Source organism: Frankliniella occidentalis, unplaced genomic scaffold (genome assembly GCF_000697945.3).
Source record: "Frankliniella occidentalis isolate FOCC.00 unplaced genomic scaffold, Focc_3.1 Scaffold2, whole genome shotgun sequence".
NCBI lineage: Eukaryota > Metazoa > Arthropoda > Insecta > Thysanoptera > Thripidae > Frankliniella > Frankliniella occidentalis.
In genome coordinates, this window is record NW_026267132.1 from 1,429,598 (window position 1) to 1,445,455 (window position 15,858).

Here is a 15,858-nt window from a genome sequence, read left to right on the forward strand (position 1 = left end):
GAAAAAAGAAAAAAAAACTTCTTGTGGAAAAGTCTCAGAAATACTTTACAGGAAAATTAAAATCCCTTCGTAGGCCTCGGGCCTCAGATTAGTCGAATGGGAGGACTTACCTCGATTTCGTACGTCGAGGACTAAAGGATGTCTGCGGCGACACTCGCCGTAGGTAGGTGTTGGCTGCGCGGCGACTCCCCGACCTGATCTGAGCCTGAGCGCGGCCGGTGGCCAGGCCCGCCTACAGGCCCGCCGCACAGCTTCACCGAGGCCAAGGGCTCCCCTCTCCACCGCGCCGCCGGGGGTCTGGGGGAGCCCCGCGGCGGCGAGCCGGCGTAGGGAGGGGAAAGACGAGACTGAACAACGCACTTAACTAACACACTTTTTTTTATTATCAGTGCCATCAAGCCAACGTTTCATCAAATAGCTACACAAGAGTGATTTTATCACATGAAAAAAATAATACAATTTGGATGCATAAAATGTTAGCGAAATTTAACTTCAAGTTTCCAACTGGAAATCACCAACAAGTATAGAAATAAAATGGTAAACACTTGCAAGTGTTTGCCAGCTGAAATCTTTAATAAATCAGCATATCAAAAAGTGGCAACAAAGTAGTAATGGAAATGTAGAAAATTACAATAAGCCTTCTACTGACAAGTAGATACAGTTTCTTTTTACTATCACAGTAATTTCATTGGAAAATGTGAATAAAAATTATTTTATCACCTACAATAGATAGGATCATTCATCTTACTAGGATACATGAACAAAGTATTTCCCAAGTAACAAAACAATTTAAAAAACAATGAAATAAATGGTGGTATTTCTTTTAATTTAAGAGGTACAATGTGGCATCATGCCATTTCATTGGCATTTTCTTGGCTAGAGCTCGCACTTGCTTTCTGACTTCTTCTCTCACTTTTCCAAGCTTGAATTCGTTCTTTAAGTTCCACATCTGGTATAACTTGGTCTAATGTAAGAGGAGCCTTAGTGAAAGGATCAGTTTGATCGCTAAGTAAGTGTCTGAAATAAAACAAAACTTTGTCATTAGTTCCTTTGAAGTTAATGATGTGTTTTTATTTTCAGTAGTGAAAACTTTAAAATAGGAACCAGACAAGGTGTATTCAAGACATACCTAGCTATAGTGTCTCGGTCAATTACAGTCCTAGATGAAGGCAGTATTACTGGGTCTGTCATTAAGGTAGAGAGGAGAGGGTCATAAAATTCCTCAGGTCCATCAGCAAAAAGCTCTTCTTCTTTGTTTTGCTGAACTCCTAATTCAGCTATCTTTGATGCTACTTGCATAAGATCTGCAATAAGCATTCCACCTCCAATACGTACTGAAAAAGTTTTCAAAAAATAAGCAAAACACTCAAATAATTCACTACTTCAAGTAAACTGAACCATTCCTACCAAGCACTTGTTCAGCCAAGTTAAACAAGTTAGAGCTGTAAGAACGTCCATCTCTGGATACTGCTAGACAAAACTCATCACTCTTCCCCAGGTTGATGTAGATCTTGCATATATCTAACACCAAATCTGCAGGTTTAAAGTCATAATCTTGCTGATCTTTCACCTATTTGAAAAACATATATGGGAATAACTCAGGGCAAGCTAAGTACGGAACACCAAAATTTTCATATTATTATGACTACCTTAAAGTTTTTCTTATTTGGTCCCACAAGACGAACAAGAAAGTAGTTCAACATGGAAGAAATACGATCAACCAAGGTAGGATCACAAAATATTGATGTGATTTCTGTGGTAATAAACTGTAGAGTATGAATAGTTTCTTTCCCAAGAATATTATCAAATCTGCAAAATACAATTGGTCCAGAAGAGAAAAAATAGTCATTTTAAAAAACATTTTAAGATGTTGCTTTCACAAAGACAGTTAAAATTTACAAATTACCTGGCTATCATACCAATATGCGTAAACCGTCCTTCATTTTGCTCCCTTTCAGTTGGGCTTAATCTATCCCATTCTCCATTAGTTCTGGATAGTTACAGAAACAAACAAACAAAAAATACACAGTAACTATTTTAGTATACATTTCAGATGAAAATATTGTGAGAGCCACTGAGAGACCAACTCACAACAATAATTTGAGGTATTACCTTGCATTCTGCATATTTCTCAAAAGAGCCATATTATCTAGAGCCTCATCTAAGAGAAAGATTGCATCATTCATGAGGAGATTGATGAAGCGAAGAAATAATGGAGGTTGGACAGCCCCCATATTAGCCTCAGCATAAACAGCGAGCTCACTAAAATTGTAACATAGTCATTAACAAACAGGAGATACATTAATGTTAAACCAAACCACTTCAACAAACAATAATGTGGAAAGTAGGTAAAATAAAGTTATGATCTTCCATCGTTAATCCACTTACTTAAACACTTTTTTTTGCTCTTGAAGAGTCCATAAATAGTCCATAGCTACATACATAGGCCTTCTATAGTTAAACTTCTGTTCAAATGCAACACTTTCTCCAGTGACTTCAATCCCAACAAATACATCGAGTAGACATGGAACAATCTAGAGAGTTTGAAAATATTATAGATCACATTTTTAAAATAATTCATGGAGGACCCAAAAGTACTTTTGAAGATTCAATGGTGATGTGACCAACCTGAGCTCGGTGAGGGTGGTTTCTAAAAAGATTCTCACGATTGATGCTTGAGGGTTGAGCAGGATGACCAGGGGCTACACTATCACTGTGAGGTAGGAGAGACTCCAAACATTCAGCAAGGCGAGCTCTTAAATGTGGGTTTCGCATTCTTTGTTTACACCCCATAAACACCAGGACCTGAAAAACAGAAATAAGAATGAAAAAACAAGGAAGACATAAAAAGTGAAAATGGTTTGATGTAAAACCACTCACTTGGCTAAGAAGAGGCACAAGGAAATCTGTTCCATTTTGCTCAAGTGTTTCAGGAGCAAAGCGACGGACCATACTCTGATAGCAAGCAATATTTTCTACCAAAAACTCAGGGACACAGCTCAAAGTTGGAGGAACAAAGTCCGGCAATGGGAAAGACAAATTACGGCGTTCTAAAGGAGCATAGCTTGCAGATCCTTCTATTCTTGGAGGCTGAATAGCAACTTGAACCAACCATTCAGCTGAGGCTACAAAAAATTCGCCAAGCAAAGATACTGTGCCTGGCTCCAGTAGGGTAGCTCTCATGGCAAATGATCTAAAAAAAAGGACATAAATTGAAAATACTTCGTTAAATTTAAAATTTTCACAAAATAATGTTGGATGTATACCTTGTCATGTTGGAATCCAAAATTTGACGAAATGTCTGAGCAGCTTCTGGTGACCTAGCTTGAGTTTGCTCTAAGCGTCTTTGGTCCCTAACCAACTCTTGATTGAGTTGCATCCACTTTCCAAAGACAACCCGCATACCTAAATCTAATGCCCTGTGTGTCATGAAAAACATTTCTGTTACAAAATTAAATGAGGGGGCAGATGGACGCTCTGTAGGTTGACCATCATCATTCCCACTCAAAGAAATGAGACATGTTTCTGATGACATTCCTCTCATGTGCACCCATCTTTCATTTGCTTCTGTTTCATCTTGAACCTGAAATTTAAAAATGACTTTGTTATAAAAAAGGGATATCCTGAGAATACAATACGATCTCAATTATTTAACCAAGATAGTTCATACCTGGACAGTGCAATATGTTGGATCAACTCTAAGCAATTTGGCAAATGCCAATGGTTTGCCTGCAAATGGTTTGCAGAGGCGTAGTAGCACTCCACCTAGGTTCATCATAAATCCATCAGATACAGTAGAAAGAGCAACAAACGCTGAAAGTTCATTCTCATGGCTGTTGGAAAGCTTTCCTCGTTTAGCATTAGCATGTAAGCATTTGCCAATCCACAAAAGTAAAGCATGTCGAGATGTCATAGAATTTTTGAAAAGGTTAAAAAAGACTGTGTGCATAGAATCACATATGAAATTTAGTCCAGTCCAAAATCCAGACTCCATACTGCGATCAAATTGGAACTAAAAACAAAATGGAACAAATATCATTTCACATCCTTTAAAAAAACAAAAAGAAATTGGTAAGATAAGTATTTGAAAACAATGTTCAACCTGCTCAGAGGGTTGATATGTGATACCAGTCCTTGGCAGGCATGACGTTGACAAGATAGCTCCAAATAGTGTGTCTGCATAGACGACACCTTCCCCATCTCTTGGGGTACTGTGTTGTAGTAATATATCACCTACAGACATTTGTACAGTAAGTACCACAAAATTTGATATAATTTGCATTAATTTACTGACACATTTACCAACCTAGAACTGGAATTGAGGAAAAATATTTAATAAGGTGCATGTGATAACGGTTGAGTGTTAAAAGGCTGCTGTTCTTGGCTCTATCTTTGACTTCATCAAGAACTGGTTTTAGTGCCCTGGCCAAAGAACATGATCCTGCTTCAACACCTTCGTCACTAATTATCATATCAACAAGGGAAGAAATCAGAGAACTCAGGTGATCCATCGCATTATCGTAATCATTGAACATATCTAAGAATTGAATATGTAAACGCTGTGTTCCATATAGTTCTGGTTGGGTGAGAGCAGTTGCAAAGTTTCGAATGACAAGGAGATCCATGCTAGAAATGTCTTCCTCAAGATCTGGCTTCCATCTCTTCATATCCATTAATTGCTTATGGCATTCAAACAAATATGAGAGTACGTCCTTTTCAATGACATGATGATTTACGGCTGAATTCCCTAAAGTTGAGGGCTTTATGACGTGGTTTGCTGGTTCTTCCAGCAACAAACGTTCAAAAAGAGCTTGCTCTAAGGAATTTACATCAAGTTTGTCTGATGGTTCTATTGACGCAGCTGTTTCTTCCACCAAAATCAATGGTTGAGAGAGGACTCTCTTTGAAACAGTTATGCAAAACACATCTTCAATCAAAGCATTCACAGCTTTTTGTCTAGGGTTTTCTTCACAGGTTCTTGTTTCCTCTTGAGTGGTTTTTGATTCTGAGTTATCACTGTTTGAAGAGCTTCCATTATCATCATTCTGATGGGTAAAAGAATTTGCATCTTTCACAGATCCGAAGAGGCCAAAAAACGGATTATTCTCTAAATTATCAGACATAATGAGACACTGGCTTGAATTTAAAATGTACGAAGTCAGCCTCGGATATAGAGGTTAGGTGAACATTACTCCAAGCTAAATCATAACTTGACAGCTCCAAATAAAATTGCCAACCGAAAGTAAAGAACGTGATCGTCTCGTTTCAGTACCAAAGCAATAAAAACTGAAAAATTTCAGGTATTTAGCACACCAATATAGGAATTATGCGCTCAATGGTTTCAATCAACGGGCTATTGTTTTCTGACGTCAACAAGCAAGCAGAAGATGTTGAAGGATCCAGATCCACCCACTTCCTGTGTGCATATTGCAGTTCACAGGAGAGGGAAGCCCTAGATGAGCTCTGGCCTGGAGACTTGGGCACTTGAGCTGGTCGGTCTTCTGTTGCTGTTTCCTAGTTATTTGAACCTGTTTATCTTCAGTCATGCTTCAGTCCCTGAAAATATTCACCCCGTTAATGCTCTGCTAACCTGCCAGCAACTGTTGGCGCTGTGATGTCTTCAATTAATTTTTTTTTTCTGTTGGGTGTGCGTGTGGTAGTGGAAGGGGGGGGGGGGGATTAAAAACAAGTACAAGCATTAAATTACTTTTATTGACAAGCCTTTACTTTTGGTTGCATTACATTTTATGCTAGATAAGTAGTGCAAACATTTGGGAAACACAAGGATTTCTACAAGCTACCTTTATCATTTTAGAAAGACAAGAAGTCACATGACTTCATACTTAGAGATTTGGGACTCTACTATGCAATATTGCAAATGGCCCAGTAAATAACCATAAATATTTAGATAAATAATATACTCATAAAACAAAGAATAACACAAATAGTAAAAACCAAGGTGGTAAAAACCAATGCTTACTTTTTAGGAAGCTCCCAAACTAATGGTGCCATTCACGGTCACGCAGTACACTACTTCAAAGGTAAATAAAAAAACATTGAGCTTTTAACTTAAATACAGGTACAAAATTTTCTGACGCTATTAAATCACAAAGATTTCTCCTCTACTACTGAACCATTGCAAGAAGAATAAAGAGAATCAGAGCTACAAAATAGTACCCATAAAAGCATGACAATAACAAAAATTTAAGATTGTGCTTCATCCTTCATAGATGGTATGACTAGCTGATTCAGTTACAAATTATTCCTTAGATTATAAGGAAACCACTGAAGCCCAATTGCGTCAATCCTATTTTCTTAAAACCTATGGAATGAGCACATTTACCACAAACAAAATATCATGAAATAAAATTCATAACAGAGGAAATCAAGTTCCAAAGTGGTCAATTTGGGAAGAATGGTACTTCAGAGGACAGAGTACTGGTTTACATAGACTACATTCTTGAGTTTACATCTATTATATCTCTCAAAATTTAAAGTAACAATAGACATTTTACAAGACTTAGGCTCATCAACTGGAGCAAAAGGTAACTACCAATAAAGCCAAGGCAAATAAATTAATTTTAATAAAGAACCACAACATTACATGATATGCACAGGAACACTCACACCTAAAAACACTCTCTGCTAAAGAGAGTAGATACTGAAACATGTCTAAAATTTATGAAGCACACAATGATGACGAATGAAAAACAAGTAAAGTGGTTTGCAGCAAAATACATATTTTAATAGAGCATTAGCATTACATGCCATAGTAGTTGCAAATCTACAGGATGCCAATACCACTCTGCTGAAATGATTTACAAAAAATTTCACAAATTTTTGATATGAAATCAAACATTACGGTCAAGCTTGTTACTCTTTGGTTTAGTCACAGTTTAGGGTTTAACCAGTGCACAGTAATACATGGTTTTCAGATTTCTCTCACATCAGAATTTCCCAATCAAATAACTTTACCAAGAAGCAGAAAATTCACATAAATTCACATGCCCTACCAGAAGGGTAACAAGCCAGCTCTAAATAACTTACTGTGCAATCCTGTTACAGTAATATTTTTTTAAACACTGATTTTATCTTTACTGGTCTAATATGTCACTCTCATCCCAAACCATAACAACCCAAATTTCTACAATGAACTGCCAATGAAAAAGAGGAAAAGTAGCAATATCACATCTTCAGTCATGGATATAGAACATGAACACATAACGCACTCGCTTTCCACTTCAAGAATTTTAGAGGAAAGACTGAACAATTAAGACTTTAGTGCTTGTCAATGACAATATCCTAAACACAGCGCTTTGAAGAGTAATAGAATCTAATATTAAATAGGATAGCAAATGGTAAAGTAAATGATATCTCCTACAAGATAAGTGGAGGAACGATTGTAGCCAGTCATGACACCATCTATGTGGCCCAGCCCAGGGCTCTATGATTTCTTGTCATCTATTGCGATGGTTGATCTTTTGACCACGTCCTCGACCACGGCGCTGCCGCCCAATACTGCGCTGAGGTTCTCCTTCGCCTTCTTCATCGTCGTCATTAGCCTTAGCTGGTTTGGGTGGTTTAGAAGATTTAGGTTGCTGTACAGGACGACCATCTCTTTGCTGCATTGCTCGCTGCCGCTGTCTTTCCTGTTGTTCTAACTGGCGCTGCCTCCATCGAGGGGTGGTAGTCTCTTCTTCAGGCGGAGCCTAGGTCCCAGAGAAAATATTTTTTGAATAAGTTGAAGATGAAGAAAACATACTTAATTAAAAAGGCATTTTGATTTCAGGAATGAAGGGAAGTGATACTAATGTGGAAATAAGGCACACAATAAAATAAAACATTTAGGTACGTAACTACTCTAGACATAATCTCACCCCTTCAGTGTTGGTACAGCTCTCACCACCTCCATAAAGGTGATTTGAATTACTTGTGGATGAGCCCACAACAGTTTGAGAACTTTTAATAACTACATAATACTGCAACAAAGCACATACAACAAAATACAATATAACTGAAAAGCAAGCACTAGTAAATACATGCAGTACCACTACTACAGAAAGCACTAAATCTTCTAGATAATTGCAATTGTTGATTTTTTTTTTGTTATACAACAGCTGTGTATTTCAACTAGATAAATAAATAAAAAATGGAAAACAAACTTTAAAGGAACTATAACAAGATTGAATACAGCTATGAAGAATAGCAGTTGTGATATAGGTACTTGAACAAGAAAAACAAATGAAGTCTTACAGGTTCGTTGACGAGGAGGACTTTGCTATCAGCAGCATCAGGGTCAATTATTCCCCCTTTTTCTTTTTGTTGAATGTACAAAGCACTCATATAATCTTGCAATTCACGTAACTTGGCATCCGGTTCCATAATGCTGGCACTTTGCACAGCCAAAGGCAGTGGAGCTTTTGAAAGAGTTTCAACATCACATTTAATAGGCTCTCGGCATATCGGACAGAGAACCTGTGGAAACAAGAAAAGTATGCTCAACACAGTTTTATATAGAATATTTTAGTAGCTTCATCAAAAATTTCTTTTAGGTTCCTTAATCTCAGGTTTGACCGCAAAATATTTTATAATTACCTCAAATGTTTGAGAGCGTTGGAATTGGGGAAGTTTTTCTTGCTCCTCTCTAAAGAATTTTTCTGTTTTAGTAGCATGTTCAGCTAAACAGTAAGCGTGGTAGTAATGATAGCAAGTTGTTTTGATGAAGTGATCACCATCCGAGAAACCATACAAACAAATGGTGCACGGGCATGCTGGTAAGTTACTGCTTGTGAGATGCTCACGTACCAACTGCAAATACAATTATTTTATATCAGAAAACAATTTTACATCTGTGCAACTAATCACATTCTCAGAAGAAAAAGTTTACCTCGATCAGATCATACAGTATAGGGTCACCACAACAGCTCTGACATTTTTCTTCAATTTGCTCCATAATAACTCGAAGACGTTCGTCATCTAAACCTCTTGGATTCCTCAACAAAACTTCTGGAGGATTGTCAGGGTAACCTGGATTTAGTTTCACCTCAAGTGTAACACGAACATACTGTTGATCTGTGTCGTCAGCAGTTGCAGGGAACACATCAGCTTCAACAAGGTAAGGTGTGCCTCTGGTGGAAACAATGTAAATAAAAAAAAAAACAGATCACATCATCAGATCTAAAACAAGTGAAGTTTCAGACAAATATTGTTCTTTCAAGTACACCGAAAACTTACCCAGTTGACTTCTTCACTGATACATCATCCATTAAAATAGCTTCGAGTGCTTCTATTTCCTCCAGTACTCTTTAAAACATAGAAAAAACAATGATTTCTGGTCTCAAAAGAACACAAATAACTTTGTGCAAACAACTTGAGCATATTTGATAGTAATTTTTAAGCAACTTTCAGGAAAAACAGGTTAACCAATTTATTTACACATTCTCATTGTAAGAAATTAGTTGACAATAATTTAAATTCAGTTCACCAAAGAAAACTACCAGCAACTTCAGGGATAAGTATTGAAGACAAACTGCCATCAAATCTCCATAACCTTCAAATAAATTTTAATGTCAAGTTATCTTACCTTTCGTCGACTTGTTCCTCCATGATGACAGAAGAGTTTTTGTAAGGAAATGAATATTTCAGGGGCAGTAAGCAAGCAATTTGAAGAAACTGTCAAATTTCTGTCGTTGGCTGCAAGCCGAGCAAAGCTGTTATTAGCAGTTGGCAGGCAGACGACTATTTCACTTCATCGTTGCGTTTTGTGTCCCAGTACACATATTCATATTCGCATTCGGATGGATAACCCTGTTGAGGGGTTGGGGTGAGGGTAAGAGTCGGTTCTAAACCTCCAACACAAAATGAAAAAAAAAAAAAAAATGCGTTTTTTTTTCTTCAAATGGCGAAAGTCTAAAAAATATGCACCGCAATTTCACAGTGATTTGATGTGTGTAAATAAAAATAGAAAAATGCAAAGTCACATGAAAATTTGCTGTTTATTTCCTCTTGAAACAGTTCAGTCTTTCATAACATGAAAATAAAATCACACCAAGAATCGTTTTTCTGCTTAAAAACCAATTACAACTAACACAACATATAAGATCGTAACAGCTTAAAATAAAATTCGTCAAATAATACAAAAAGTTACAGCAGCTGTCTTTCAAGATTGGTTAATTTCATGAACTTCAATACTGTCGGTTGTTGCAAGAGAACGCAGCATATAATTACGGTAGCGCAGTCAGTACACAAAAAATTTTAGACCACATATATCAAAACAAATCTTTCTTTCTTAAGCAAAGTACTGTAATTACTATTTTGGCAGTGTATTAAATCATAACTGCTTAGATCACATTTCAAACTATACATAGGTACTTAAACCCTAGAAACAATACTGGAGTGCACAAACATAACAAGTTGGAATTCTTAAATTAAAATAATTATGAATATGACTAAAGAGAACAAGACTGATTCCTTGCTTTGCACAATGGTAACCACATTTTCGCATAGGACACAAGACTGATACTGATTGCTAAGCAAAAGGCAGAGGGAAACCAAAAGATACAGGGAAGAACCTCTGGTACAGAAGAAAGAAGTTATGAACAGTCAACTTAACTGAGCAAGGCTGGAAGTGAGCACATAGTTTTGATTTTATTTCTAATGATCAGGGATTTACTTCCAAGCCAATGCTGCTTCAATCATCCAAGTCATATAATATTAATCAAAGAATCATATCCCTTTTGGTCAAGATCAATGTAAAACCTAGAATCTAATATTCAATGCATGAACACAAATTATTAAGAATATAAGACATGTACATGAATCAATGAAGAAAAACATTGACAGTACTATCTTTAAGCTCCTACTGATACAGAAAGGTGCACAGCTTTTTGTACCCTTCCAATATCATAGATACAGTATACCTAGACTTTCACTTAAAGAGGAGAAAAACTTCAAGTGGGAATTTAACAAAATAGAAATAAAAACAAGCAGAGAGTCAGTTTATCAAATATATTTGATAAATGAAGTATCGACTCGTTCTTTACGTATCAGTGTATGGTTTAATTTAGTACCCAGTTTCATAATTGTGTAAGTAGTGTTTTTTCTATTTTGGTATTTTTGTAAGTATCGTGTATTTGAATGTATGTTATGTTGGCATTACTACTTGCTCTTATGTATGTGTCTGAAATCTTGCAATTAAAGTATAAAATGTTAATAGACTGTTTAAAAGGAATAAGGTTATCAAAATCTTTTATTGATTTTAAATTATATCAACAATCTTTCTGCAATCTTAATGAAAGTAAGTAACATTTCATATTATGTCATGTCTTGTGAACAGTATGCTGATACATGTTGATCTAGATAACAGTAAAATTTAGATTAAGATAGTGTTGACATAACTGGCAGTATGATATGCAGAAGAAACAGAGCTACATAGAAATAAATTTCTGTGTGCATATGAGCACATATCCTTTTCAATTAAGGTTTTGTGCGCTAAAAAAACTTTTTAGTATTCGGAGTTACATACGAGTATAGATCATTGAGGTACAGATCTTATGTATTTTACTGGAATAGTTTTGACAGAAATTATTTTCATTTTTCTGATAAAATTAAATAATTATAAGTGTATAATGTACACAATAAATTTTTGGTCAGTGGTTGATTGCTTCTTCAGTTGAATTTAGGACCATTGTGACTCTACGAAGTCATATTTTCCCTTAAAATTGGGAGATTTCTTCTGTGTGATCTTCAATACAGTGAATATGGGGTTCTGCTTTTTTTTTAGCTTCTGCTGTAGTATCTCCTTCTGCTTCTTTTCATAGTTGGCTATTGGAGTGGGCAATTTGACTGTCAAAATTTTTTTTTTGTACTGTAGCTTTGCTGTGCAAATTTTGTATGGTCCAGTCCTTCCGGATTGTTTAGACCATTTAATTTCCAAGAGTGTATATGGTTTTTTAATTTTTAAATCTCGGCATGTAAGTTTTACTGCATTGTTTAACTCGGTTAAATCATCTTTATCCTATAAACAGAATTGGAAAAGAGGTAAACATTGTATTTAACAGTATTGATAGATTAAAATTTAAAAGTGAATACCTCATTATCTGATGAATCGTTGCTTTTCTTCTGTTTTTTCTTGTTATTCCTTTTTTTCATTTCTTTCTTTCTCTTATTCTTATCCTCACATGTATCTATGTCTGAATCTGAGTCAGACGCTGAGTCTTTCGAACATGAAGTATCACTTTCTTCACTAGAGCTTGTAGTTGTGTCCTGTTTGTAAAATATTCATTATATAATTTGGTTTATTTTATAATGGAGATCGTGAGGCAGAGTGTGGGCACTGATGTTTAACATTACTTGTTATATTTTGACATAAAATTTTCATGAAGTTGATATACTGTGTTGTTATTTTTTACCTCAATTTTTTCTTTGGTCCCTCTCTTTTTTGCATTACTTTCTTGTTTTTTCTTGATATCAGACGAAGAAAGTGAGCTATCTGAAGTCTCTAATATAGCTTTTTGGTTTCTTTTAACAGGTTTTAGTTGTTTGCGTGGCTGTTCGTCAGTGTCTGATGTATCATTTTCAGTGTCTGATGATGAGCTTGAGTATGCTTCCTTTTTTTTCTGTTTCTGTAATTTAATAGTTTGGTTATTAGTTGTTTACAATATGTTAAGTTATTTAGTAGCTCTACAGATTACCAGTAATTTCTTTTTTTTAATTTTATCTCTCATCATTCTAGCCTTCATCATTTTTCTATCTTCATCTGACGTGTTGTCAGTAGTAGTAGAAGACCCAATGTCAACCTGAAATGTATAATTAATTTAAATATAATTTTTAAAAATGAGAATTTTAACATGTATATGCAATTTTTTTAAGTTGTGTTTAGTTTGAAAGCCAAAATGTATATTTTTGAATGTACCTCTTCTATCTTGGCTGACTTCTTCATTGTATGTTTCTTGGTTTTATTGGCGACAGTTATAGTCTTGCTTTGTACTGGCTTTTTTGCTTTATCATCAGTACTTTTTGTAATTTTACTTTTCACATTTTTAGATTTTAGCTTATTTGTACATGTAGCTGCTTCTTGCTTTTCAATATCTGATAAGTCCTCTTTTTTAATTTTGTCCAATGGAATAAGTTTTTTGTTTTCCTCCATATCAGAACTTGAGTCTGTCTCATTCACCTTGTCATTAGTGCTCTTTAAATCGATATCAGATAATTTTGTATCACTGCTGTCGTTTGAAGTTGAGTTTTCAAATTCTTCTCTTATTTTTCTTTCTTCCACCTATAAATTAAAAAATTGTTAAGTTATATAAATGAATCTGTTTTAATTTAAAAAATTTATGCATACTTACTGTTTCTTTTGACGTACTAGGTTTTGGTTCTGTCTGTCCTTCAGACAGTTTTACATAATCCATTTTTAGACCTCTTGTTTTCATAACTCTGTTGAAAAAAAACCAGAATGTTAGAATGATAAAATGTATCTAATAGTGAAATTTTTTTCATTTATATCATGCCTTATATATGTAAACTGGATAATGATGGCTGAAGAATGAATTGTATGTTCCACATGACAGTTTTGTGTTTGTAAGTATTGATGTTAAGGATGTTCTCTTATGCGTAGTAATCTGTTTTTTGTTCTGAAGTTTAAGATCATTAACTTTTAACAAATTTAACAAGAAATGCTTTTTGCTAATTTTTCTTGTGTTTATATTAAGGTCACCAATAATAATTAACTTGTTTTTTGCGTTAATTTTCATATGTATTTCTTTGAAGAATTTCTTCCATAATGTTTTTGCAGTCTTCGGTTTTGCATAAACTCCAACAATTGTACAATTGTCTGTTTGAGCTTTTCTTTTTTTTCAAACATATTCCTATATTATTGTATAATTTCAGAAGTTCCAGTTTCTTAGCAATAAACAGTAATAAGTCTCCTCTTTCACATATTCTTCTGTCATATCTTGTTACAATTGATTTTGCATATTCTGAATAACTGAGAGGTTTATCTCCAATTTTGGGTTCCATTTTATGCCCACCAAATATTGTTGGAAAAGCAAGATATTCACAGTTCGGATCAAAAAGTACACTTTTTGGAGTGTAACCTTCTGCAGGAGCCAATCTTATACCAGGGGTTGCTAGTAGATTAAATGATAGTGAATCATGGGTTAGTAATGTTTCATGAATAGCATTTGTTGTGTAAAATTCATCATTTTCATCATATTCAAGTCTTGATTCTTCATTGTAATCAAAATTTTTCCATGTATTTGATAATTGTATTCCTTCTTCAACAAATAATGGTTTTTTTACAAGGACTTTTGCACATTTGTAGAGAAGTTTAGGTCTAACAATTCCACTCATATAGTTCTTTACATATTCTAATTTTCTTGCTAGTCTTACATGAATCATATGTGTATCATTTACTGCTCTTGGTATACTATTTACAGTTGTGTCTACATCTACAGGCACATTTACAATTCCTCCTTTGGTTTTATATTGCCCATCTGGTCCTTTCACTGTCCATAGGGTTTGAAACACATGTCGAGCTGCAAGTAATCTCTCTTCTAATCTGTTGAGTTTTTCTAAAACTTTATCCACCACAGGAAAATCTAAGCCATTGCAAAGTGCTAGACGAGGAGTATTGCCTTTACTTATGTGTGTATGACATGTTTTGCAAAAAACTTCACTCTTAGGGTTGACAAAAAATACTTTTGTGATAAAGTTATCTGAGTATATCTTGTTTTTTAAACATGAAATGGTTAAGGTTTTTGTTTGTGACTTCCTGCATAATTTTCCACAACAGTTGCAAATATGATTGTAATATTCTCTGATTTCATGTTCGTATTCATCTAAACATTTTTCCCATCTTTTTTTAGCAATTTTTCTTTTTGTTGCTAATTCATTTTTATCAAATTTGTTATTAAATTTATTGACATTTCTCCTATTTCTTCTTTTCTGTAATTTTATTTCTTCTTTGTCTGTTTGACATTTTAAATTTCTCTGTCTCATTTTATTTCTTTGATATCTGTTAAATTTGATTCTGTCATTTTGGCAAGCAATTGTCTTTGCTTTTGATTTAGCTATTTTCTTTTTTCTTTTATAGGCTCCTGATACTCTATGATTTGCCATTGTCTATAATATGTAATGTATGTGAAGATTACGTGTGTAGTAAGGATGATGTTTTTCACTGATGTGATTTTACTCACCAAGTAACTGCTGTTGTTGTTGAAGGAACTGTGATGTCGTCAGGAAATTGTGTTCATATCACATGAAAATGTTACTCAAAAATGTACCAATAAAGTAGTCCTGGAAAAGTAATTAAAATAATAAGTAGCCATTAAACGGTAAGTTGAAAGTAGTAAAGCTTCTTTAAAACTGATTAACATGTCATAAGAGAAAGCATGAAGCAATAGCTTAAGAAATTTTCATACTATTGCTTCTAGCTAAGTTTCATGTTTGGCAATATGAATTTGTATGATTTACTTGTATAATTTTACTTACTAAAAATTTACTGCTTTATTATTTCACAATAAGAGCTGGTGTCGTCTTATCTTTTGCTGCTGTTGATTGCTGATGACCTTCTAGTCAGATATCTGCACTTTTTAACACTTTGCTGGCTGAAATGAAAGCATAAGTGTGATTAGTGTAACAATTTTACAATAAGTATGCTTTATAAGCATCTGTTTTTTTTTTATTTAGTTGAAAAGTATTAATTTATGAGAAGAAAATAGTTTTGTGGCCTTTTCTTAATAGTTTGATGATTTTTACACAAAAAATTCTGCATTACAGAATTCGTGGTGAATATTAAGGCGCACTACAATAGCAAAGAACTGTTTGCTTAAAAAGTATGCTTTAAGCTGATCAGCTGTA

General features: G+C 34.7%; 4 protein-coding genes across 9 annotated transcripts in view; all 4 read right to left on the minus strand.

The window, feature by feature from the left end:
- The window catches only part of LOC127749016 (fibroin heavy chain-like), a 5,409-nt gene extending 5,154 nt beyond the window's left edge, over positions 1 to 255 (minus strand). For 2 of the 3 annotated variants that reach the window (XM_052265394.1, XM_052265386.1), the window contains exon 1: positions 111 to 255. The gene's annotated coding sequence lies outside the window, so the exon portion shown is untranslated. The remainder of the gene's footprint in view (positions 1 to 110) is intronic. The other variant, XM_052265389.1, reaches the window with a different exon arrangement.
- A 230-nt stretch (positions 256 to 485) lies between these two features.
- On the minus strand, positions 486 to 5,399 carry LOC113218263 (ubiquitin conjugation factor E4 A). The gene is made up of 13 exons (XM_026438535.2): positions 4,307 to 5,399; positions 4,103 to 4,233; positions 3,671 to 4,012; positions 3,267 to 3,583; positions 2,881 to 3,193; positions 2,629 to 2,805; positions 2,389 to 2,534; positions 2,113 to 2,262; positions 1,907 to 1,990; positions 1,650 to 1,809; positions 1,408 to 1,570; positions 1,130 to 1,334; positions 486 to 1,017 (listed from the first exon to the last, which is right to left on the minus strand). The coding sequence occupies exons 1-13, from the start codon at positions 5,121 to 5,123 to the stop codon at positions 849 to 851; spliced, it is 3,174 nt and encodes a 1,057-aa protein (XP_026294320.1). The 5' UTR covers positions 5,124 to 5,399; the 3' UTR covers positions 486 to 848.
- A 295-nt stretch (positions 5,400 to 5,694) lies between these two features.
- On the minus strand, positions 5,695 to 9,775 carry LOC113218295 (E3 ubiquitin-protein ligase RNF25). 3 transcript variants are annotated; one of them, XM_052265412.1, is made up of 7 exons: positions 9,584 to 9,773; positions 9,235 to 9,303; positions 8,888 to 9,128; positions 8,596 to 8,808; positions 8,254 to 8,475; positions 7,878 to 7,979; positions 5,695 to 7,709 (listed from the first exon to the last, which is right to left on the minus strand). In XM_052265412.1, the coding sequence occupies exons 1-7, from the start codon at positions 9,604 to 9,606 to the stop codon at positions 7,458 to 7,460; spliced, it is 1,122 nt and encodes a 373-aa protein (XP_052121372.1). In that variant the 5' UTR covers positions 9,607 to 9,773; the 3' UTR covers positions 5,695 to 7,457. The 3 variants fall into 3 exon arrangements, with proteins under 3 accessions (XP_052121372.1, XP_052121375.1, XP_052121380.1); XM_052265420.1 differs by having other exon boundaries at positions 7,563 to 7,709; positions 7,858 to 7,979; positions 9,584 to 9,775; XM_052265415.1 differs by lacking the exon at positions 7,878 to 7,979 and having other exon boundaries at positions 9,584 to 9,775.
- A 201-nt stretch (positions 9,776 to 9,976) lies between these two features.
- LOC113218265 (protein starmaker-like) overlaps positions 9,977 to 15,858 on the minus strand; it is a 14,025-nt gene continuing 8,143 nt past the window's right edge. Inside the window, exons 3-10 of one of the 2 annotated variants that reach the window (XM_052265397.1) lie at positions 15,490 to 15,605; positions 15,195 to 15,294; positions 13,347 to 13,434; positions 12,914 to 13,276; positions 12,693 to 12,797; positions 12,411 to 12,623; positions 12,091 to 12,264; positions 9,977 to 12,016 (exon numbers count right to left, since the gene is read on the minus strand). In XM_052265397.1, coding sequence (XP_052121357.1) covers positions 11,678 to 12,016; positions 12,091 to 12,264; positions 12,411 to 12,623; positions 12,693 to 12,797; positions 12,914 to 13,276; positions 13,347 to 13,430 — 1,278 coding nt within the window. In that variant the 5' untranslated portion in view covers positions 13,431 to 13,434; positions 15,195 to 15,294; positions 15,490 to 15,605 and the 3' untranslated portion in view covers positions 9,977 to 11,677. Of the gene's footprint in view, positions 12,017 to 12,090; positions 12,265 to 12,410; positions 12,624 to 12,692; positions 12,798 to 12,913; positions 13,277 to 13,346; positions 13,435 to 15,194; positions 15,295 to 15,489; positions 15,780 to 15,858 lie in introns of those variants that run through there. The other variant, XM_052265400.1, reaches the window with a different exon arrangement.

Excerpts from the sequence above, each read along its gene's own strand:
- LOC113218263 (XM_026438535.2), bottom strand. The coding sequence starts at position 5,123 with ATGTCTGATAATTTAGAGAATAATCCGTTTTTTGGCCTCTTCGGATCT. Across the intron at positions 3,194-3,266 it reads TTGGATTCCAACATGACAAG|ATCATTTGCCATGAGAGCTA; the intron begins GTATACATCCAA and ends CCTTTTTTTTAG. Across the intron at positions 1,810-1,906 it reads CATATTGGTATGATAGCCAG|ATTTGATAATATTCTTGGGA; the intron begins GTAATTTGTAAA and ends TGTATTTTGCAG.
- LOC113218295 (XM_052265412.1), bottom strand. The coding sequence starts at position 9,606 with ATGGAGGAACAAGTCGACGAAAG. Across the intron at positions 8,809-8,887 it reads TACTGTATGATCTGATCGAG|TTGGTACGTGAGCATCTCAC; the intron begins GTAAACTTTTTC and ends TTGTATTTGCAG. Across the intron at positions 7,710-7,877 it reads GCTGTACCAACACTGAAGGG|GCTCCGCCTGAAGAAGAGAC; the intron begins GTGAGATTATGT and ends TCTGGGACCTAG.